The 25187-nt window shown below is 40.6% G+C and overlaps 2 protein-coding genes across 6 annotated transcripts in view; both read right to left on the reverse strand.

The window, feature by feature from the left end:
* Positions 1-9957, reverse strand: part of prmt3 (protein arginine methyltransferase 3) — a 44696-nt gene extending 34739 nt beyond the window's left edge. The window contains exons 1-10 of one of the 2 annotated variants that reach the window (XM_077519413.1): positions 9823-9841; positions 9490-9616; positions 9005-9087; positions 8861-8910; positions 8647-8752; positions 8011-8155; positions 7404-7545; positions 5456-5521; positions 3042-3163; positions 55-154 (exon numbers count right to left, since the gene is read on the reverse strand). In XM_077519413.1, coding sequence (XP_077375539.1) covers positions 55-154; positions 3042-3163; positions 5456-5521; positions 7404-7545; positions 8011-8155; positions 8647-8752; positions 8861-8910; positions 9005-9087; positions 9490-9593 — 918 coding nt within the window. In that variant the 5' untranslated portion in view covers positions 9594-9616; positions 9823-9841. The other variant, XM_077519412.1, reaches the window with a different exon arrangement.
* A 2720-nt stretch (positions 9958-12677) lies between these two features.
* htatip2 (HIV-1 Tat interactive protein 2) overlaps positions 12678-25187 on the reverse strand; it is a 33672-nt gene continuing 21162 nt past the window's right edge. For 2 of the 4 annotated variants that reach the window (XM_077519417.1, XM_077519416.1), the window contains 6 exons: positions 15142-15331; positions 14944-15051; positions 14491-14628; positions 14000-14061; positions 13289-13512; positions 12678-13026 (listed from right to left, as the gene is read on the reverse strand). In XM_077519417.1, the coding sequence (XP_077375543.1) occupies positions 13296-13512; positions 14000-14061; positions 14491-14628; positions 14944-15051; positions 15142-15330 (714 nt within the window). In that variant the 5' untranslated portion in view covers position 15331 and the 3' untranslated portion in view covers positions 12678-13026; positions 13289-13295. Of the gene's footprint in view, positions 13027-13288; positions 13513-13999; positions 14062-14490; positions 14629-14943; positions 15052-15141; positions 15332-15983; positions 16268-25187 lie in introns of those variants that run through there. The other 2 variants (XM_077519414.1, XM_077519415.1) reach the window with 2 other exon arrangements.

Here is a 25187-nt window from a genome sequence, read left to right on the forward strand (position 1 = left end):
AGACTTACCAAAAAAAAAAAAGCCGTTTTAATTCCATATTATTTCAGTACTGACCATCCATTCCGAGATGATGACGTCCACCTTCTCCACGGGGAGGCTGATGTCTTCTATGCGGCCTTTGAGCAAAGTGATCTTGTCTTCTAGCTTATTGGCCCTGCAGCAGAGAAAATATTGAAGCGTTACAAAACTTCCAACGAACTTGGCAAACAGCTCCGTTCTTCAACTCGAGAGGGCTCTTGTGGTTTCAACCCAAATCTCAAATGCTGACATATTTCATTACAGGGCTGCTCGCTTCTCTCACTGAGGGAAAGACTTTCTGCCCTGTGTTTGAGCGCAATGGGATGGAATAGCAACGAGAAACAGAATAAGTTCAGAGAGGTGGTCTCAGTTCTGCGGCTATGTTTTATATTTCCAAAAACATTTCCATGAAGAGTAGAAAGCGAAACAATTCAGACCAGACAAGTGGCTCGATGAGTGTTTGGATGTATATTTTAAGTTTAATTATATTGTTTACCAGAGTACAATTTTTTATTTTTTTTTTACCCCTTTGCATAGCTCTATTATGGATGTACACTGGAAAAGTATCATCGGAGGTCCACAGAATGAGGTAGAAACTGATCAGCTGTACTGTTTGAATGATCCTTCCCTTCAGTTCGGCCATTCCAGGTATCAATCTCTGTGAATATTCCATTATCATGACACCTAATGTTACAGAGGACAGAACAATTACTCACAGCGGCCCAGAGTGCATTTCTGTAGCAGCGATGCTTATCTTGAACCTTCTTCCCCCCTCTCTACCGCTCTCCTCGGGGCCGCTATCACATCCTTCCAGGTTCCGACATCCCCCACACCCCTCACCCACAATTCCGTCTTCATAACAGGGAAACACTGTAAACTCATTATTGTGGTGATTTAGAGGACAATGTCAGACCTCAGAAAGAGTCAAGTGTCTGTGTTGCCTTACAGAAATGCATACCAGGGTGAGTGTAGTAGACAGAGTGTATTTAATCTCTTGGGAATATGATGGATGTTGGTTGCTGAGCAAGGATGTACTTTCGGTACTTTAGCAGAAAATTTGATGTAAATGGGAATTATTTTTATATTTGGATTTCAGTAATGCTTCATGGTAAAAAAAATAAAAAATAAATTGCTGAGCAGCACCACGGATCAATACATTTGATGCTGTCGAATAACAAAATGCAGAGCGTATATTGTGGATGGTCGAGCTATTGCTTTAGTCAGCACAAAAGCTTATTGGTTCTGAAATTTGGACATTTCTGCAAAATCAACAGTGAGAAAATGAACAGAAAAGGAAGTGGTAAGCATCACTGGGTGCCGTCCCTATCCTGCTCACAGCTCGGGAAGGGAAATTGAACACCGTTCAGTAATTTGATTCAGAGAAATGGTTGATTGGTTTGTTTGCTTGCCTGATAATTATGGATTCCTCTCACAACTAATGTAATGACTTCTGTGTGATGAAAAAAATAAATAAATAAAATGAAAACTACCATGCGATCAGTAATTTATAACATCATTTTAGATTTCCTTTGCTCCTACTGAGGCAATCCTGAAAATTATTTTCCTTCACTCCAATAATAGCCGCATCTGCGACACGATGAACTGCCCAAGCCGTGGTGTTGCAAGGTGCGCGTTCCAAGTGTGGATGATTAATGTTTCCTCCAATTCTCATAAGCTCTGCACTAGCTTCAACGAAGCACAAGCCGAGCGATCCACCACTAAAAGTAGTCATGGATTAGTTGGGAGGGTCGGGTTCGGTTGGTGTGATATTCTCAACAACCAGTCTTGTATTTACTTTTTGATTTTTTGTTTGTTTTTGACAGCTCTGCACTCAGAGGCAACAATGCATCCTTACATGCCAGTAGCCACATGACATTACTTTATTTGCCTTTGATGTTCATCTCTTACCTACATAATCCTTTTAAATAGTGCCCCTAGTGATCAAACTGCGACATCACAGTCTGTTAAGCAAGGGCCATCAGAACAAGCTAACAAAATAGCATTCTTAAAATAAAACTCAACCTCTCAAACATACTTGAATGTTAGATTTAGTTAGCTTATTACTCCAACGCTCTACTTTTTCAACTTGGCAATACTACTTAAAAACAATTTCTATTTCATATTTGACACAAAAAAGTGGGTTAAAAAAAATCCCATACCTTTATAACTATAGTAAGGTTGAGTTTCAAACCTCCACAATCCAGAGCATTTTATTGGACAATCCATCAATTCCAGCCATTAAAAAAAACTATCTAGACATTATCCATTAAGGAAGTGACTGTGAAGGAAGAAATTCAGCCTTTCATTTAAACTTCAGCTACGGAGCGGAGACAGGAGATGGATGCTCCTGTGCAACCAACAGAAGCCACTTTAATTACAATCCTGATATTAGCAGCAAGGGGAAGTGAGAGACGCACAGAAATCAGTGTGATAAAGTCACACCAAAGCAGAAGCTCTTTTGCCATGTGTGTTCCTTTGAGGGCGGAGCTTGGTGTTCACCGCTGGCAAACCTGAGATGCTCCCTGCATGCCAACTCCTGCTCCCACAGTGAGTCAGTGGGCTGTAAAATTAAAATGTCCTTTTCCTTCAGCAAACCCTGTTGTTCTGCTTATAAGAAAGTCTTACATAACAGTGATAACGGCAGTTGTAAAAGGCTTTTAAGTAAAATGGATCGGAGAACCCAAGCATGCGCTGGACAACTGCAAATAACGAAGCAACTTGAAATTGGGTCATATTAAAAAGATGTGTGTGTGTGTATGCCAATATCAGACCCCAACTGTGGAAGCAAGCAAGGAAGAAATCAGTCAGACCGCGGCTGTAAATGAATGAATGCATGAATAAAATAGGGCCAAACTAATGGCACTCAATAGGGAAGAAACATCAACTTTAGAAAATGGAGACAACCTTTGGAGTTTATATAACTGACAATGTCAAAAATGCTAGCAAGCTAATTGACATACTTCGTAGAGCACTATTCTCTGCAATGACATGCTGCTGTAAAAGTCCCTACTAAATTATCTTACCTTACTATATCCATGGCCTGGTAGATAATTTCTGATTGGTCAACCGCTATGACCTGCTTGGCTCCAGCCCTAGCAGCAAACATCGATAATATACAAGTCCCGCAGCCGACATCTAAAACAACCTATTAAGAAGAAGAAGAAGAAGAAGAAGAAGAAGAAACAAAGCTGAAATAAAGGCGTGAAAGATTAAAAACAATCTTTGGGTGTTGGAGGTATTTGGATGTGCGTATTTGTGTGTCTGAAGCTAGGCTGCATATTACCGTGGTTCAGTAGGACATATTTGATCAGTATTGTAAAAGCCAAGGAGAACAATGCATAAACCACAGCTTGTATTATCAGACTTGACTGGCAAACAGTCAGATAAGGCACGGCGGGAAGAACGATGCAACATGGTCAGAGAATGAGTGCTGGCCATCAATCCTTAAGCGTGTTGGTTGATATTAAGCAGATGGAGTGGTTAAAAACCAACATGAAATTTTAATGAGATGGCAAGCAAAGATTTACAAGGGTCACGACTGTGTGTCTGTGTTCCTGTCACTAAAGGACTATAGCAGTGGTTCTCAATCTTGGTTCGATCGAACCCCAGGGGCTCGGTGAGTCAGTGTAAGGGGGTTTGGCAGAGGTCAAGACACACACCGGACTCATATGATTCATGATGATACGGCCTGCTTAGACATCACTGGCTGCAGGTGATCACGCTACATTGCTTGCTTGGCCTATCTGTGCTGCAGGGAATTTGGTGTACTCGGTAGTCGACTTGTGACTGATGTGATGGTACGTCGTGTGATTTCTTTATTCCTGTAATCCCGTCATACTAACTACATACACTACATCAAACAAAAAAAAAAAACAAACAAACATGTATTATGGATGGCACTCCACAGGGTGCAATTCCGGAGCCTCTGCTGTTTTCATTGAAACTGCTGCCCCTGAATTCCTAACAGCAGTGCTTGTCGATAAATATAGAGTTGAGATTAATTACTAAATACATTATACAGGTGTGACGATGGCGGCACGGTAGTCGAGTGGTTAGCACGTCCGCTTCCCAGTTCTGAGGTCTCCGGTGCGAGTCCAGGCTCGGACCTTCCTGGGTGGAGTTTGCATGTTCTCCCCGTGCCCGCGTGGGTCTTCTCCGGATTCTCCGGTCTCCTCTCACATTCCAAAGACATGCGGGGCAGGTTAATTGGGCGCTCCGTATTGTCACTAGGTGTGCGTGTGAGTGTGGATGGTTGTTCGTCTCTGTGTGCCCTGCGATTGGTTGGCAACCAGTCCAGGGTGTCCCCCGCCTACTGCCCAGAGCCAGCTGAGATAGGCGCCAGCAGCCCCCGCGACCCTTGTGAGGAATAAGCGGTCAAGAAAATGGATGGATGGAGGTGTGACGATAATTGCAGAAAAAAAAAATGCAATGACTGAAAACAGAGTAATAGTCATCTATGGCGGCATAGGATTAGAGAACTGAGAGGCCCTGTGTTTGCTCATCTTACATGACATCACACAGGACTGTCTTGTTTAATGCTCTAATGCTCAACGGGTTGTGTTTGTTTCAAACACCTTTACTGACCAACCTATTTCAAATGGGATCACAAACGCCAACCCTCGACTGCTGTTGTCTTCTTAATCACATCTATTTCCAGGTTTAGGGGGAACAACTAATTTGTTCATGTATGCCACCACTGGTGTTAAATGCCTGACACCAGCTGTAGTGAGCATGCACTCATCTGTACGTAACACTTCCTATCTGTGTCTCTATTTGAGGCAGCTGCGCCTGCAGGTATCCCGCTGCCCTTATGGGCCGGCAGGCACAGCGCTGACACAACATAAACACCACCTCTGTGCTCACCAGCCACATTTACGTGCACTCTGCCAAGCCATCGTGTAGCGCTGAAAAAAGAAAATCCCCCAGTTTTCAACCTCCTTCCTTGTCTGTGCCAAATGTTTGACTCTGACAGGGATAACGTATATTTCCCCACCAGTGCAACCTTCCTCTCACACTTGCACACACTCATCCCAGAGCTCACCAGCAGCCCCCTATATAATGGATGGCCATGATATGGACCAGCGCTTCCTGGGACTAACGACGGCGGTCTTTGTTGGGAAGGGGTTATGTGTTTTGTAAGTAGAAGCCAGCGTTTGTTATCTGCGCTCTGCAGTCGACTTTGAGTGCACTAATAAAGTCACCCAGAGGTTTAAATCAGACACTATCATCGTATTAATGCTTTACCTGAAAAATGCAGTGTTTGTTTTTAAAGCCTAGCTGTGCATTAAACAAGCTAATCTGCACATTCAACTCACAGGCACCTTGATGACTGTAATTAAAATTGCTGAGAGAATTGTGAATTTTCTGAAGGGAATATTGTGTAAATATGTTTTCTCTGTATTGTGTTTTTGGGTGTATTTATGTAGAATAGGCTCACCTTGTCTCTGAACACTTCAGGGTTGCTGTATATGAAGTCACGGTAACTCTCTGTGCGCACTTTGTCCTGCAAGAACATGAAAAATCATCCATTTCAGTTCGAGAGAAGTGTTGTTTGGATGGATGATTTTGTGATCTGCAGTTGGTAACAAATCTCTCCAGAAGACTTTCCCAGCTTGAGTAAATCTTCAATTTCACAGAGTTAAATATGGTTGTGAAATGTAAATGTTACGATGTGTATGTTCCTGTTTATACTGCTGCATGTACAGTGTTTCCTCACAACTTTGGAGTTCGGTTATCGCGGATTCACTCTATCATGGATTTTCATTTGTGACATTTGTAATTCGTTTTCTATTTAATGTAAGCCATTTTAAGATGAAAAACAAAAACTTGAATATAGTTAGTCAGCCGACGTTTCGTCATTGTTGTCCCCATGTGATATGTCGGAGTGCGGGCTGGACCGTGCATCCACTTACATTAATTTGTGAACGGGGGAGGGGGGCATAATGGAATAATAGTGGTGTAAATCGCCCACCAAAATAAAATAAATAAATATAATTTAAAAAATAAAAGTCAATTTCTACTTCACGGAAATTTAAGGCGGGGGCTTGGCAGCTATTACCAGCAAAAAGTAAGTGCACATTGTACACCTCACAATCTTGAGGAATTTCAAGGTCGCAAATATCAATTGTGAAAATATTTATCATTCTTGTAGTTGTTATTGTTTGTATATTGCTTTTAACTTTGTGACTAGTTCACATAAACATATTGAAGACCCTAAAAAAGCAGATGTAATTTTTGTTATGGGCCACATCGTACCTACTTATGATTTCTTTTGGAGTTGTGACTATGACTGTGAAAACAAATAAAAGTACTGTGTATTCGTCTCATATTACACATCGCAGGAATCGAGCGGAATCCCCCTACTTCCAAAATCATGATTTCTCAGGAGACCCCAAAAACACAACATTTGTTAAATCATCAATATAGCATCCTCAAAGAGAGTAAGCCATTTTCAGCACTTTAGGTTGGTCAACAATTTCTAAAATAACACCCATACATGTGGACTGACCAATAGTATTGATTTGTAAAAATAAAAATTGTGAAATTTTTCAAATTGTGACATAGGTGATGCCAGCGATATCAACAACAAATTCACGAAGAACTAGTTGAAATCATAGGCCAATAAAAACTGTGTTCAAATATATTTTAAAATAGAGACTGTGAACAAAAAAAATGCTTGCAATAACTCAACTTTTTTAAAAGTGAAGACAATTTGCAATAAAAATATACATCAGCACTTGAGTGCCGATTTCCCACAACTGCTTCCAGAGATTAGTGGTGTAGTTTAATTTGCTCTTAAACAAAGTGTCTCTTTTAAACAGCGAACTTTACTGAAACCCTTCATCTGAAACTAACCTCTGCTATTTATTACTAATTGGCAAATATCTATAAAAGTGGAGGTAATTTAAAAGTTGTGGAAAGTAAGAAAAAGAATCACACCTTGTTTCCCTTACTTTCCTTCGTCTCTCTCACCACATAAACGCACAGTGCGTCAGAGGCGATTTACATCAGTGTGACGTGCGACGAACACAAAACGTAAAGCGCTACGGTCCAATCAGGATCGCCGACAGGATATATGCAAGTACTGCAGTAGGGAACACGCACGCAGCCGTGCGCACAGACATACATCTTGGCTGTCTACACTTTGACACTTGAGTGCTTAAGCAGTGAAAAAATTAGTTTCAATGTTGGTGTCTCACATGACAGCTAATTGCCTACTTGCCACATTCGATAAAACGTCTCATCCAAAGTATACTGAATGATCACTTTAAAATTGTGCAGTCAAGTCACCCGCTGCAGTGGCTCAAAAGAAAAAGAAACGACACCTGCTGAACTAGCTTGTGTATCACAAAGTGTTTGTATGTGTTTACATTGTAAGCCCACACCTTAAGCATCTCCTCATGAATGCCATAATGACCGTAAGAGCTGAAGTACGCTTCGTCCTCATCATCGCGCAGCTCGGCAACACTGCTCAGGTTAGTGGCCCTTTCGGTTTCCGCATTCAGCACCAAACCCTGGACGAGCAGCCTATGCAAGATAAATTTGAGTTTTATATTTTGTATATTAGAATGCAGAACAAAAGCAGTGAGCAGAAAGCACACTCAACCTTTATAGCATACAGGACATAGCGGTAAATGGAGCAGATGAGAGGCATTTATCTTCGGAGCTGACTTTTCAGTCACCCATCTTCTCCCTCCCCTTCCTCACTCTTTCGGTAATTTTCCCTTATAGCCCCCTCTTCCGACCCCCCTCCTCACTTTAACCTCTGCTGCAGTGGAATTTTCCCTTCCTTTAAAACTTCTTCCACATAGTAGCTATGGCTGTAGTGTTACGTGTCAGAAAAGTGTCCCCCTGCTGGCCATTCTATTACATTGCAAATGTTAGTCACACGGTCGGTCTGTCAGACGTCAAACTCAGGAGCGAAAGCAAAGCTCTGAAGACTGACAAGGTGACAAAAAAAGGCTACAAAAACCAAATATAAAAATGACTGACTTTAGTTTTTGCAGATCTTCAAGGGATCGAGCAAGAGCCTCCTCAGCAGAAGTTGCCCTCAGCAGGAGTGCATGGTTGGATTCCGCTTCCAACGGCCTGCATGTTGGTGCGACCGTCCCCTGATAACCACACAGGTCCTCAGGGTCTGCAAAGAACAAAATATAGTTCAAATGGATGTATAAAAGCTTGGTTCAAGTCATAGTATTACTTCAGTGCCGTCGTTTGTTATCAGTCCAAATCAATTAAAGTGGCTTACAATGTTTTTATATTTGCACTTTACTGGACATCAATAAGATCTAGAGAGGTACTGAACAGTAAGGTTAGTACATGACTGTGAAAAATTGAACTGTTAACTGAAGACTCGAAATTGCCGATTTGTATGAATGTCACTGTAATTTGTTTGTCTATATGCTCGCTGTGATTGCCTAGTGACCAGTGCACTGTGCCCATGCCTCTCAACCAAAATCAGTTTTGACCCTACTGAGAACAAGTGGTGTAGAAAATAGATGGATGGACAGAAACGTATAAGCCGTTATTTATTTATTTATTTTTACACATGCTATAGCCATATTTCTGAGAAAAAAAAGTACAGTTCTAATTACAAAAGACACACAGAAAAAGAACGAGAGTATGTACCTGTTTGCAATAAGGGGTCATCCTGTATAACTGGCCGTAGAAAGTCTTCACTCTCCCACGGTAAGGGACCATCTGGCAACCCCATGAGATGTGATGGCTCACATTTCTGACAAAATAAAATGAATACAAATAAATATGTTATCATAAAATGCAAGTGAGTACTTAATTTACAGCCGCATGTTGAAATACTACTTTCAGTGACGTGAATACTCACTGTTGAGCGTATGAAATTGATCAGCTTTATGTAACTGTAGTCATCTAAATCTAAGAGTTTTCAGAAAAACAGAAATGCTGTCATCACAACTTGGATTTATATAATTTAGCTTCCCGTTTATGCAGTGTTTCTTTGTGTACTTACTGTGTTTCTTGATGACATCTATAAGATTCACTTGGTGCTCAGCTGTGCAGTGCTGCAAGGTGTCAGGCACTGAATTGAGTAATCTGGGGGTGGAGTACACGCTACTATGAGCAGACATTAACAGTGTAATAATAAAACACTGAATATAATTTTGATGGCTTAATCAACTTGATTTATTTTGAGTAAAACAATCCATCCTAAACTAATCTATCATAGTGCCAGAAAAAGGCATCTTTCTCATCAGGTGCTCCAAGCAAAACTAAATAACAGGTGAGTGTGTGCAGTCCCTTAGTGATCAATACAATAAAACTTCTTGAAAAATGCTACCAATAGAGGACTGACTAAAACATGTCCCAAATGATCATTGAATCCAGCTACCCTCAAGCATATACTGTAGAAGTATTAAGTGCTGTTGAGAATTGCACGTCGCCTGGTCTGCCATAGCGTACTGACGTATCTACTCTTCTAAACATCTGTGCCCTCACCTGTCACAAAACAAACAGGTAACCTGTTGACTGTCCTCCTCCACCCACTGCCACTGTTCTTTGTCATCGCCGGAGTCGCTGTCACCGTCCGATAACTCAGGCATGTCCCCGACATCAGCACAAGGATCTAGTCAAAGTATTAATGAAACACTTTAGTTACTATATAAGCAGTGCTTATTAAGCACTGCTTTAGTGTACCACTCCTGATGCCGTGTGTAAAATTAGCTGGTACCCGTGAACACGGAGTGCAAAAACATTAGCTAGATACGGTAGAAACTTCATCCCGGATTAATACGCATTGCTTCACGGTACGTCCATATTTTTCAGTCTTACTCTCATATTTGTATTCCTACAAAGCTCCTAGGACTCACGTGTTTGTGTGGATTCTGCCATGATGCCGCTTTGTTTCCCCGACTACTTCCTGGTGACGTAAAAATACTCGCCAGTAACACTTCCGGGAAATAAAATCCACAAGATGTCGCTGCATGACTAGTTTGAACGAGCGATAAGAAGTCGAAGCAGTATTCATTTTTATTTGTAGTTTGAGTCATTTGCTTTGTCTTGATAAAACAAAAAAAAATACTGTTCAGCATAGAAAAATGCTGTTGAATTAAAAGTGTAGGTCAACAAAGCTATAGTTCATGTACTCTGTAAAAATCATGATAAAAACTAATTGCCCACTTTTTATTCACAAATTACATTTAAAAATAAAATTTTTATTCACAAATTACTTTTATTCAGAAAACCACAACTAAGAGCTTCTTGTCTAGAATGTTGCAGTTGAGCTCAGTGCCCATTACTGAATTTCATAATAGCCTATAGAAAACATGCAAATTACCAGTGATAACTTTTTTTTTTTAACTTGTCATATCTACATTATCTTAAATTCAGATATACACTGAACTTATTTTACTCGTCATCCTAAAGACCAACCAAGTGTATTAGTACCAACAGTGTTCATACAATGGTTTAAGCGCGAAGGTAAGTTGTATTTCAGCCATTTATAGGGAATGATTGCCCAGCTACTGCAGATATGACCACCTCACGTTTCCATTGGTAGAAGCATTCACAAAAGAGTTTAGTGTCAACCCTACATCAAGAGCACCTTCACTATGAGGACTGGATTCAGGAGGTGAAAGTTTCTGAAAAGGTTTAAACCTGCCTTGGACTGCCGCTTGCTTTTGAAAGACAACATGGCTTCTGTTTGCAAAATAATTAACTTTTAGCCCAACTCCCAGATTCTGTTTTTTTGTATGGAAAAGTTCTTTTGCCTTGGGAGTCAGGTTGTGGCCGTATGCTGTCCAAGCCAGGCCTGATGTGGCGGACCTGGGCGTATCCTTTCTTTCCTGCAATCCCATCACTGGCACGCCACTGAGCAGATTCTCTACTTGGGTAATGTCCCTCAATTACAGAATCCACCTTGCTGCTGAGTGGTTTGGACAGTTCCAGTTGGTCAAAATCCTGATGAGACCTGGTACTTGGCTGAGGTTGGCTTAGCGAGTATGCAGCTGATGAAGTATCTTTTTGAGACCCGGTACTTGGCTGTGGGCGGCTTTCCGAATACGCAACTGATGAAGTGGTCACCTTTTGAGACCGAGTAATAGGCCGTGGTTGGCTTTTCAAGTACGCAATTGATGAAGCAGTCTCCTTTTGATGAGAGGTGGTACTTGACTGTGGTTTGCTTTGCGAGTACACAACTGATGAAGTAGTCCCCTTTTGATGAGACCCAGTACTTGGCTGAGGTTGGCTTTGCGAATATGCAACAGATGAAGCAGTCACTTGATAAGATCCGGTACTTGGCTGTGGTTGGCTTTGTGGGTATACAACTGATGAAGTACCAGTAGTCTCCATTTGAGACCTAGTACTAGTCCATGGTTTGCTTTCCAAGTACGCAACTGCTGATTGTGTTGAAGTACTCTCCTTTTGATGACACCAGGGACTTGGCTGTGGGTGGCTTTGCAAGTACACAACTGATGAAGTTGTTTCCTTTTGAGACCTAATACTAGGCTGTGGTTGGCTTTTCAAGTACCCAACTGATGAAGCAGTCTCCTGATAAGACCTGGTACTGAGCTGTGGTTGGCTTTGCGAGTACGCAACTGACGAAGTAGTCTCCTTTTGAAACCTAGTACTAGGCCATGGTTGGCTTTCCAAGTACGCAACTGATGAAGTGGTCACCTTTTGAGACCTAGTACTAGACCGTAGTTGGCTTTCCAAGTAAGCAACTGATGAAGAGGTCACCTTTTGATGAGAACCTGTACTTGGCTGTGGTTGGCTTTGCAAGTACACAACTGCCGAATGAGTCTCCTTTTGAGACCCAGTAGGCCTACTTGGCTGCGGGTGGCTTTGTGAGTATACAACTGATGAAGCAGTCGCCTTTTGATGAGACCCGGTACTTGGCTCTGGTTTACTTTGTGAGTACACAACCGATGAAGCAGTCTCCCTTTGACTATATGTAAACTGGCCAGCTGTAACAGTGACAGCAAACTGAGCTGAGGACATTCTTGAATCAGAACTTGCTTGAGTGGAATTTCCAGCTGGATCCAGGGTCAAGCTAATAAAATCAGAAGGTTGAGGCCAATCTTCATCTTTTACATGAGGGCCTGTGTGAGTCTCTTCTGCATGGATGTGAGGCACATCACCTACACAAACAACAATTGAGAATGAGTCGGCGGCAGTTGTTACCTCTTTGTGTCCCCCCACAATATACATGACCACCCAGAAGCCAGAAACACAGCAAAAGCCTGCAAAAAAAATAAATAAATAATTGGATTGATTGCTGCATGAATGTTGGCTACGGAAACCTCACGATGTTACGTCATTGCAGGTACATATCATGTATACATGCACTGTGTACAAAAATAGTGTGGCTATAATTTGATGTAAACATTGAAAGTGAAAAATGTAAATACTGTATACATTTTGTTAAAGTACATGCAATATGAAAACACCAGGTGTGCCCCCCACATCCCCTATTATTAAGGAAAATATATTTCATTGTACCCTATCGCAAAACACAAACACCATGCATGAACCATTTTTATTACCTTCACTATTACTACAAAAACAACAACAACAACAACAACAACAAAAACACGGAAAAATCTTTCATTTTAGAACCCTTGCCACAGTTACGTGAAACAAATTGGTCACAAGGGGGCGCTGCTACACAAGAGACCAGGGACAAAAAGTTGATTTTCATCAAGGCAATTGACATTTATTTCATAAATTGTTTCAAAGTGCAATACAATGTAATAAAAGGGAAAGATTTTTCAATCAAAAATCATTGACCCACGTCAATTAGTGATATTTAAACCAACACCATCCCAAACATTCAACACATGCAAATAAGCAACATGTCACAATGTATGAAGAGTAAATAGTCTGGGTTAAAATTCTGCCGCTCAATGTGTTACAGCAGGACATTCAAATATATTTACAGTTGCAAAAAAGAAATACAAAAAAATGACAATAATTACACTCCTTTGACATGATGCGATGACCCTGAGATATATGTTGTCTGCTACCAGCAGCATTGACCTGTCAACAGAAAGCAGAAGTTGGGATAAATTGAATTTACTTTACAGCAGTAAAATGTAAATGCAAAAGTAGCATTGACGGCTATCATTGCAGAAATGCTGCAGTTGTGTGTTGCTGTGTTGAGGAGGTGAGAATACATTAACAGGGAAATATATTGTGAATAATATTTTAAGTAAGTACCCATGTCAACAATTTGTTCCAGTAAGTTAAAAAAAAAAGAAAAAAAAAAAAAAAAAGACAGTTTTAATTTGACAAAACTCACCCGAGAGTTACTTCTTGTCACTCTTTCCCAGAGTGCTAATGGCTTTATTCTCCAGGATCTCAAACTTGTGTTCAGGCTGAAGCACAGTGTTTGACACCATAGCCTTGGCAACTGTTTGGATGGGGATGGACATGGACGTGGAGAAAACAGCAGAGACGGCACTAAAGAACTGCCTGGCCAGCCATTCGCCCGGACGACTCTCCTGTCGGTCCACCAGCAAAACCCTGCAGTACAAATACAAAACAATCAAATAGAGAGACAGTAAATTAGAAATGTAGGACCTTAGAAACAAACCATATAGCTTCTGAGTTTCTATTCCTTTTCTATTCATCCTCAGGCTGTCAGAATAAAATGCCAAGCAAACAGGTTTTCTTGGGAAATTGCTTTATGATTCACATTAGTTGTGTTTATTATTATTTTGTGTATATTCATATGGCATTTTGGTGTTACAGGAATACATACAATTAGTCTGTATCCCGGGTAGAAAACACACACCTAATTTGGGTCTTAAGATGGAAATGTTTGGAATTCCTGTTCTGTAGGTGATATTAACTGTTTTATTAGTGATTTAAGGTTTTTAACACCAATGTGATTTTATGTCATTTCTTCAAAACCATTTCTCAAATCTGCTTTCCACATATGAATTACGCTTTTCATGCTGTAATGTTTTTCAATGTTTTTTCCAAGGTTTGAAATTCAAATCTAACTCACCCAGGTCTGTAAACAGAATATCTGTCAAAATCCAGTGCCTGTATATCTGCTTCCACTTGTCCCTGAAAGAAAGACACCGCTTTTAGTGACGCTGTAGCATTGATTTCATACAAGGATCCACATTTTCCTATTGTAACTAAGCTGTGACCCACATTAACAGACATAAAGAAACTTTTTTAAGCATACTGTTTAAAGATAACCTTTAAATATGTATCTGAATAATTTTTTGACTATATGTGCTTAAGCTACATATGAGTACCTTTCAGAGCACCTTATTAAGAAACTGGTGATGAACATGACAACTGCAAATACAAAATGTATCCTAAACATTGAAATCTGTAGAAATGAAATGTCTGTAATGTACTGAGGAACCCTGCAAATTTTTGCTAGCTGTCCACGACCCACCCAAGCATGACGGTTGATTGGCTAAAATCATATTTGGGGTAAAAAAAAAAAATAAAAAAAAAAATAAATGCATTAAAGAGAAACACCTTGACTTTAAGGTAGAGGAAGCTGCTGCTTTTATCAGCTCCTCTTGAAGACTGCAGGTGGAATTGTGTGCAGCCTCCAGCTTTGGCGAGCTCAGCAGATTTTAATACATAGTCGTGATCAACTCGGATGAATCCTTGCTGAAAGGAGACAGAGGAATTAGCAATAATAACAAACAGTGCAATTTTAACAACAGGCTTTTTTTCTGTTTCATATCACATGGGGTTTTTTACTGCCTAACTCTGTGTTGACAACACGCACAAGGAACACGGAAGAAAAGTGTACAAGATCGGGGAGAGGAGAACAGTATACAACTATTAATATGTTACTTGTTCCACTCATGATATTGTTGCCCTTTGGATTAAAAACTACTGTCCAATTCGCTGTTAAACTGGAATTTCCTCCATTTTGGGACCAATGACGGCATTTTATTGTATTCTGTTTGTTTAACTTACAGCCCCTGCTTTTGCCCGGGTTGTTCCCATGCAGCAGTAGCCAACATCATGGCCCTGGAAGGCAGCAGCATAGTCCTCAAGTTTCTCAAAGTCCACCACCTCTTGAACCTGGAGGGAGAAAACAAACAAAGTGAAGAAAAATATCTATACAACCTCATTGGGAGATGTGTCACATGGTTTCATAGTCGCCCCCCTGACCAGGTTTTCATAGCCTTTGCCCTCAAAGTTAAGCTGCCTTCTCCCGATGAGTGTGATCTTGGAGAAGATGTTGCGCTGCAGTAACTCTTGAAGCAGCACCTTGCCGGTCTCCCCAGATGCCCCAAGAATGAAACAGCTCTTGTTCTTCTGCCGGAAATTTTCCTCCAAAGTTTTCATGTCTGATGTCATTCTGTGTACCAGGAAAAACAAGGCTCTTACTATCATGCCCATCTTGTTCACAAATCATACCGCACAGGCAAGCATAGACATGAAAGGAAGATGTTGTTTAAGTTCAAACATTTGGATAACAGAGGACATAACAGGATAACAACGTTTTTGCTTTAAAGAGTAGTAGTTGGTTCTATGATGGTATGCAATTGTTTTATAGAAATAAGGCGAATTAGGTCAACAGCACCAGCAAAGAGTTATTTAATTAACAGTGTGAATGTGGATATAAGTTTGGCTAATGTCATGTACAGTTTTGTAAATTACTCAACCCCTCATTGCAACTTGAAAAAGCTGCAAGGTTTCAACAGTACTCTGTAATGAACCAATGCAACAGAAAATTTGAGGAAAGTGCAGCTAGGTAAGGTAACGTAAATATTAAAATTAGTTCACAATTTAATGTGGTACAATGATACACTACGTCAAACTACCATGCAGTGTACATACAGTACAACAGTATCACATCTGACGCGTCAATTTGCACTGGGGGGCATTAAAAATGTCTTCGATTTGCTGTGCATCTTTGGTTGTCTTTGTTGGCTCACATAAAAACACTGAAAGAACCTCAAATGATTGTCTCTGTTTACATGAGCTGATTGTCGCTTACGTAAACTCACCATTTATGAACGAATTTAGCTTTAGTGCTAATAGAAATACCTCCGGTGTCAAACGTCAAGCAGCAACCTTTACCTGGCGAGGTGCTCTGGCTCAGGGTCGTCGAAACACTTAAGAATAACAGCGACGATGACGACGGAGAGGGCGAAAAAGGTTGTGGCTTTTCCTAATGTACCGCCCAGTAGTTTGATAAGATACATCACTCGGAACAAGACGACACTGACAGAACACTTCCTGTTTGCCGTCGTCTTCCTTCCTGCTGTTCTGATTGGTTGAGTAATGCGGAAGCACTCACTGTCACAGTCCTGTGTGTGTTTTTTGTTTGTTTGTTTCCCCTTTCTATTTTTTCAGTCCTGCGTGGTGCTTTTTAAAGGTTGCCGTCTTTAGTTTGTATTTATTTATTTATTTATTTTACATTATTTTATTATTCGTACAGTGCAGTAATAAACTAAAAACAAATTGACCATTTTTCTTGCACTTTGCAATGCTGAGCTGCTAGTGAAACTGTCAAATACTGTAGGCCTACACCCAAATCAAGACCTCATCATCATTATGGCACACGTCCCCATGATAGGCAATATAAGTAAACAAACAAGTCATTTGTAAACAGTGAAAATGACGTGTATAATGCTTTGAGCTTTCTCAGGCAAAGGTGTTCGTCAAAAAGAACATGCTATTTACATGCCCGTACCCAACCGCAAATATGCCTGTGCTCCCCGCTTGAGGCACAAATCTCTAAAAAAATAAATAAACCGTTTTTTAAAATTTATTTAATTTTATTTGATGATACTCAATACTTTGTGTTTTAAAAAAATAGTAGTGTTATTTATCACTAAACATAAAAAAAATCATAAAAAGAAATAAAGGTGAAATATGGAAGACAACTGGTTGTCTACAGTTATATAGCCTAGAATACAATTTAATCATACTTCAGTCACAAGTGATATGTGAAAAGAAACACATCCATAGTTAACTTTAGAGGATCCCTAACTTGCATGTTTTGGAAGAAAACCTACGCATAGTCCGCAAAGGTGGGGAGAACATACAAACTCCATAGGATACAGGAAGTTTAGAGCTGAGATTCAAACACCAAACCTCAGAACTGTGAGGCAGGTGTCCATCCATCCATTTCCTTGAACACACAAGGTCGCGGAGGGTGTTGGAGCCTATCTCAGCTGGCTTTGGGCAGTAAGCTTGGTACACCCTGGACTGGTTGCCAGCCAATCGCAGAACACACAGAGACGAACAACCATCCACACTCACATGCACACCTAGGGACAATTCGGAGTGCCCAATTAACCTGCTATGCATGTTTTTGGAGATCGGAGTACCCGGAGAAAACCCACGCAGGCACGGGGAGAACATGCAAATTCCACCCAGGAAGGCCGGAGCCTGGACTCGAACCCGAGTTCTCAGAACTGTGAGGCTGACGTGCTAACCACTTTTACACCGTGCCGCCCTGTGGCAGGTGTATTACCCACTAATCCACCAGTCAACTATCCATCCCACCATTTACTATTCTGTATAATGCTTATCCTGTTCAGCGTAAAGAGGAACTGGATCTTATCGCGCAGCTGACTTTGAGCAAAGGGTGTTTGCAAAGTATTGCGAGAACTATATCATAGTGTGTGACACGAAGTCTGCAGTGAGAATCAAACCCTCAAAAGGCCTTTCACTTTCTTCAGACCTTCAGGGGGTTTCGTTAAGCAAAAGCCCCACACAAAGAAGGCAACTCCAGTCACATGCAATGAATTCATCAACTCCCCATGTTTGGAACACCCCTACCATTTGGAACACAAGGCATCGACCCAATCTAATAGAATATGATGGCGCCAGGGATGATCCTTTAAAGATGTCAGCAGTAAGAGACAGAAAGAAAAGAGGCCTTAAACTGGCACTCTGCTCAAATGAAATGTCGCGTCTTTGTTCTTGAGCCGCAGGTGCTAATTGGGCCTAGCGGTGGGGAGGAAAGCTGCTGCTGGGCTCCTGTCTGTCGCACCTGTTGGGTCATTGTCTCAAGGATTGATCGTACAGGAAGTCGCAGTAAGAAGGCTTATGGCTCACTGGGTGCATGGCAGAAACGTGGTTCAATTTCCTTTTTAGAGTCGCGCTGTTGGAGGTGGAAATGCCAATGGTGGTCAGTGGTCAATCACGTTTGAGCATTGTTGGCCTTTATACGAAAGAATATATAGAATTCATGTTGCACTCTTGTTCCGGATTTTCTTAACTTTTTATTTACTACATTAGTCAAAGTTTTAAGACTTTCACACATCAAACACTGGACAGTTGTATTTCTATGACAATGATGTGGCATTTTCTGTTTAATCGTCAACATTTGTTCAAATTTGTTCAATGCTCTTCAACCATTTCCACATTATAATTTGTACCTTTGGAGTGAATTAAATAGGTACATCCCATGACAATGTAAGTCCTGTGAGTAAAATATATTCAAATAAATTCTACTAAATAATTTAATATATTGTATTTTTTTTTCCTCAGACAAACCAGTGATCCGAAAGTTGTAAAATTACTTTCTTGTGCAATAGTAGTAAATGCATAAGCCAGAAGTTTATACTAACACACAGAACAAAAAAAATGTGACAGTTATATTTAAAATATGCGCCTTATAACAATAAAGGTTGGGAACCCTCGAATAGTGAGTTTTACAGCTTTGTGCACCATTGTGGGATGGAACGCGGCTGACTCCAGGCCAATTTAAGCGGCTCCCCTCGTTCCCGTTAAAATCAGGGAGGTGGAAGGACACATTTAAATAATTTTCTGACCAATCTTTCACACATTGATGTGCTTCTGCACAGTGGTTGAGAAACACTGCTCTAATCAATTTCAAGCAAAATATCAAAAGAAGTTAAACTCCACCCACAAATCTTTATATATATATATATATATATATATATATATATATATATAGTAAATAAATAATTTTAGAGACCACATAAATACAAATTGAGTTCCAAAGTTTAATAAAAAATAAAATAAAATAAAATAAAAATCAGACAATAATGGCACATCACTTGGTTTTATTTTTTTTATTTTTTTGGTTTAGGGGTATTTGGCTGAAAAAAAAAATATTTCACAGGAGGTACAGTACATCACTGAAAAAGGTTGAGAACCACTGGCTAACACACGGTGACTGTCAGGTTGGTGAACATTATGAAATAATGACATTGCACGGTTGAGCATTTATAAGGCGATTCTAAAGACAATTTCTTTTGATTCCATTTCTATAGGCATAAAACAATCCCGCCTACACGTGCGCACACATGAAGACGTGGCGACACAAACGCAGCTTAAGGTCGAGGAGTGCAGTTCACAGACTCTGAAGTGTGATGCTAATGATGGCAATTAATGGAGCCTGACAGCACAATCTGCTGCCCATTGTCTCCCAATAAACAGCCTTACAGTCCACAGAGGGGACAGCGCTTTGAGAAGCAGACTGCGGCCTGGGTGGAGGGTCACACCTCAGGGGACAGTCTTGATCCTCAAGTGAGGATTAACTCAATTAGAGAGGCCCTGCTTGATCAAGATGCAGCAACGGATGCGGACCTATATGAGACGTGCTTGTGTGTTATGTTACTGTTGCCATTATTTGTTGCTGTGTGTCCTAATGCAGCTGGTGTCAAGATGATGCCATTTTCTTGACTCTGACCTTCTGCATATATCAGTTTATCATGCATTTCAATTGTAATTAAGCTCCGCCGCGGGTTATCATGCATTTGATACATGATCAATTAACATTCAATGCATGGAACCTTTTTGCCATTAAAAACAGAATGTGATCTTTTCTCTCAGTACAACGCCGTTTTGTCACTCAGATGTTATTAGTTTCTGCCAGTAAAAATGGTTTAGAACAGTAGATGCGATAGATAATTAAAGTTCCGCTATCATGATCATTGAAACTATTTCTTTCTTTGTTTCTGTTTTTGGACCTAAAGAGAGTCTTTGACACGGTGGATCACCATGCAGGTACGTTTGTCTAGGTTCACCCATTTTAATCTCTCCCCGCATGTCATAACATGGTTCAAATCACACCTTTCCAATAGGAAGCAATTTGTAGCAGTTGATGGTGTTCAGTCCTCTTGTTTAGACTGTTATGTTAGTGTTCCACAGGGCTCTGTTCTAGGCCCACTACTTTTTCTCTGTACATTAATTCGTTACCAAGTTCCCGCCAGAACGTCAACACGGGAATGCATGTGGACGATGTTGTGGTATTTACACCATCTAAAAACATCCAAGAAGCGTCTCGTATGCTCACAAATGGCTGACGTCCATGTTTGGCTAACTAAATCTTGCCTCCTGTTGAACGCAAAAAAAAATAAAAAATAATCTGTCGATGGTGTTCAGTAAACATGAACAAGAAATGACATGTTCAAGTGTGTTTTTCAAAAGGTAAAGAGCTTGAATTAGTTACTGCCTTTAAATACTTTGGGTGATCCTTGACCACACATTGGAAAAAACAAAAACAGGAAATCTGTCAAATCCAATGTGCTGAATCAGAAACAGTATGTTAATATGCAGTCCTTCACATATAGAATATTGTGTGACTAGAACTTGAACAAATCAAATCAAAGCAATCAATCATTATCATACTGCAACTTTACAACACTCCAGGGTTGTAACTCATGATATGCATATCTTAGCGGCCGCTCAGTCAATTTCACAAATTACGGTATTCAACTTTTCAGAAAATAATGTTGCGGGTGGAAACAACAAGAACAAGAACAACAACAACAACAAAGGGACAATAAGTAACAGTAATGTGTCTTCCTCCATTTTGTTCTAGGCTCAGACCTCCAGCCAAACAGGGTATCAGAGGTGCTCAGCGGAGCTTTGTCGCTCAAAAGGCCACGGCTAAGCAGCGATGAGACCTACTTTTCTTCCTCCGAGGAACAATAAGCTCATTAAAGGGGCAAACAGATTATAAGTGTGTTTCAATAGGCCACCATATATAAAAAAAAAAAAAAAAAAAAAAAAAAAAGTCTTGGGGACCTGGCAGCTCCCAGCTGGTTGAGCTAAGAAGACACATGCACATCTGGCAGACCACCTGACTTCCTGGAATGCTGTCTGAAAATGTCCCTTTCACAGTAAGCTTTTGGATATGCAACTAAAAGAACTGTGACTAGTGTACAATAGGACATGTCGAAAGCAAGAGTTCATGAATGTGGAACGAGTTTGTGAATTTAGGTATTCAGAGCTGGACGCTTGTCTTTTATGAAGAGGAAAGAAAAGACATGCACGCTTACAAATGTTTGCTTCACAGGACCACACAGGATTGAAAAGAAGAAACATGCAAATACAGTTAAGTGATGCTTTTCAAGGCTTCATTCATGTTTGCAAAAGTAACAAGATATTATTCATTGAAGCCTATGGTAATTGCTTTTATGGAAAACCATCACGGGCACTTTACCGGACTGAATTCAATCGTCCAATTTTTTTTTTTTTTCTAATTGTAGCATTATATATGTTATCAGTGGAATGCATTTTAAGACCTCCGTGTGAAAGGATGTGTATTTGCCTCCATTTCACCACAATGGCTTTAATCAGCTAAACAAGTTGAGGCTCCCTTTCCCTGTCAGTGGATTAATTTTACCAATTTTATTTAACAGGGTTTTCGATCTATACACTTTGTAGCTTAGAAGTGTGATTATGCACGACCACACGCACGCACACACCATTTTAGGACCTCCATGGTATCTCAAAGTGCCCAAATTTTGGATTTCGAGAGATGTAATGATCAGCTTCTCAACAGATAGCAAGAGAAGGGAGGATGAAATAAGTTACGATGGGACGTTCCCAGGAACGCACCAACGTTGAAACAGTTGAATCTGCATGAAATAGCATAATGCAGCAAAGCCTCTTAGCGAAAACTCAAAGCCAAACAGAAATATCTATGATCAGATCTATTTGCAGTCTCAAATCTCCTCTTTGTGGAAGGAGCGGCGAGGCTTAATGACTCCTTTGAACTACTAGCATCTTTAACAGAGTGGCTTTGGGAATGTCATCCAACTAACCTTTAGTCTCGTTCCCACATTGAGCAAGAGTGAGGAGCATGTAATACCCATCTTTCAATTTCCATCGCTGCTATTTGGTTCTTTCTTTTGTCCATCCCACATACAAATATGGAGCTCTTATGGCAATAAATGCAAAGAGAATGACACTCAGATCAGCACTTCAGCATTAACTCATTTTTCAGAAATACAGTAAAATTATTTTTCTAAATGTCAATGGGAAAACACAGCTCTAACGTTATAATGAGCTTCATAGCTCTCAAAATGTGGTGACTCAAATTGAGATGCGGCCGTTAAAAACAAATACCAAATCAGAATTTTCAGATTCGAGTTCACTGTTGGCCTCTGACGCAGACCTAGCTTAGAGAGTTTTGCAAACTAGGACGGTGGATAAGAACTCTCCTAGGTTAGCTTAGCGCAAGCTAGCTAGCACTGTACAACAGACATGACGCGTGGATTTAAAACTTGGGCCTTGTGGATTTAAAATGTCTGCCGTTGGCCAGTGTATAGCGAATGATCCTGCAGGTAAAATTAAGTGATTTTTAAAGTATAAAGGAAAACCTTTTCACTGTTAGATGCGGCTGTGTTAGCGTGTCAGCCTTATACAGACTTGCTATGGTACGCTCTGATTTATTTAAAAAGAAAAATGACTATGAGGTTTGGTAAAGCGTTTTGGACAACAAATGGCATGCTATAATAAATGCACTCCATTTACCATTATGATCAAATTAGACTTTTTATTTTTTTGAACTAGATGTTTTTCAGCAAAGTACAATTAGTAACCCATTCGAATTGACTTAGCTTTGGTAGTTAAAAGGTAAACAAATGTGGAAAATTGCAAACGTGGATTTGGGCTATGTGTCCAGGCACTACTAATCATCATCTGCTTTTGTGTGTATTGATGGCGGACACTCCGGACAGTGATGCCATCATATTCATCACACAGTCCCTATCTCAGTGTGACGCTACTCCGTTTCAGCTGATCTGATCTGTGTCTGAGATGGAATGGACAAGAAGGGAGATCATGACAGATCATGACAGACCCACCACAGCACAGAGACCTCCCTGCTGATGAGCAAACATGGCTACAAATGGCAGAGCCCGCTGGACAATCACTTGGTGAATGGAGGCTAATTAGCTGGAGGCTAATGCCAGTTTACTAACACCTGTATTAGCGTGCTTGCCCGGCAGGGAGTCGGAGAAGGCCAGTAAGCACTAATCCCTCATAAACCCAAAGTGCTCCTCCCTAGAGCTGACATTAGCATATCATCCTGGTTGAGACAGCTGTTGCTGAAGCAAATGTGGAGTGACACATTATACTGTACATGAAGTTGTGTTAGAATTCACCTGGAGAACGCTTAACATTATTTGTATACCTTTAGCCACCTTTAAACTGATTTGATTCATATGTCTATTTGAGCCATCATCCTCAAATATAGCCACTGACTACGTTTACATGCAGTCAGTATTCAGGTGAAGGTCAAAATTCTATTTCTGAAGCATTTGCGATCGCCCGTTTACATGCGTAAGTGAATACACACTCCCGCATATATGTCCCAATCTAAACCGCGACGTCAGTCCACAAATATACATCATTTCCGCTTTTAACTTTCTACGGTCAATACAAAACACATATTCGTGTCACTCAGAACACTAATAAAGTAGTAGGCTTCGTCCTCACCCCAAAAAGTGTGGTTCTGTTCTGTGTCATCATGTTTGTTTATCTCTGCTTGTGTATTTCTGGTGGGCTGATGCAGGTACTTATTTATAGTATAAATGTGCAACTGTGCATGTATACTACACAAACTGTGGCATTTTCGCTCTAGAGACAGAAAACATGAAAACGCAACGGAGAAATCAATGCTCGTGTGGCGAATGGCAACGTAAAATGGCTGCCACACATACAAGTATTTCCTGAACTCAAAAGACCTATTCTTTGCAAATAGAGCATGCATAGAACATAAACGGATATTCCGTTCAATTAAGATACAGATTAGAAAAGGGATAACAGGGGTGATTTTTGAGCACGTTCAGATTTTTAAAACCCAAATAAGATTTGTGGTTTTGTGTATTTATACTGCTTTTTAAAACCTGAATATTGCTAATATTCGGATCTTTGAAAGGGTTACTGATTGCATGTAAGTGTTGTCAGTGTTTGAGGATGATCATGTCAAATCAAAACATCTACCAACAGTATCAGAGCTGGGCAAAACCGTCTTTACATCGGCCCATCATTGACGGATGCCCATCTTTTGTCGAGTGCTTCTGCATTTTTGGCAAGAGCTTTATGACACGAAGCATCGTAAAAATGAAGTAACAATAGTTTTGCCTAGCTCTGCTACCTACTGTCCTTAAATTTGAGACAGAGCCATTGGACCTGCTTGCCACACTACACAAAAATGGCTCATGGGAACTTCTGTCTATCCACCGGGAGTCTCGTTTCTGTGCATTCCCATTCTCTCCCAACACACTGCCTGGGTGGTGGGGAGATTACACGTTCCCCATGCGTGTATCAAGAAGAGTGCAAGGCCAATGTGTGTGTTAGGGATTAGCAAGCTTTAGCATTATCACCAGGACCGGACTGGCTACATTCCCTCACTCCGCCAATAATTTGAAGGGAGGAGAAAGTGGCTGGTCCATTAGCTGGCAGTCTGTTTGCTCAGGCGCCGGCCCGCTCTGATCCCTTAATTTCTCTCCCCTGATTCCAAGTGGATCTCTGGCTTTTGTGACAGAGGGGTGGCGAGATAAAGGATGGGACTGAGGGGCACATTGATTCAGAGATCACAGTCCTTGGGACATTCTTGTACACTTACCAAACTAATCAGTGTGTGTAAACAGAGTGGGACTTGTTAAAAGTGCAGGGCACTAGGGTTGATTAGGAAGAGTTGCTCACGGACCACACTTGGTGTGTACTGACGCGTCGTTACTCGTAACTGAACAGAAAATATGGCGGGTTTGGTGCTTTAGTATCACAATATGACAAAAACTTGTATGAAGAACACCTCTAAATCATAAATATAAACACATCAAATGAAAACCAGTTAATACACCAGGAACTGAGTGTCCCTTTTCATGTGTAGCGCATCATTACGCATTCTTGCTCAATGTGGTGTTCTTAACCTCTAAATGTTGTGCAGAGGAGCCTATAATTTTTCACAACCACTTTGCAACTTACCCATA

This window comes from Festucalex cinctus, chromosome 4 (genome assembly GCF_051991245.1).
Source record: "Festucalex cinctus isolate MCC-2025b chromosome 4, RoL_Fcin_1.0, whole genome shotgun sequence".
Taxonomy (NCBI): Eukaryota; Metazoa; Chordata; class Actinopteri; order Syngnathiformes; family Syngnathidae; genus Festucalex; species Festucalex cinctus.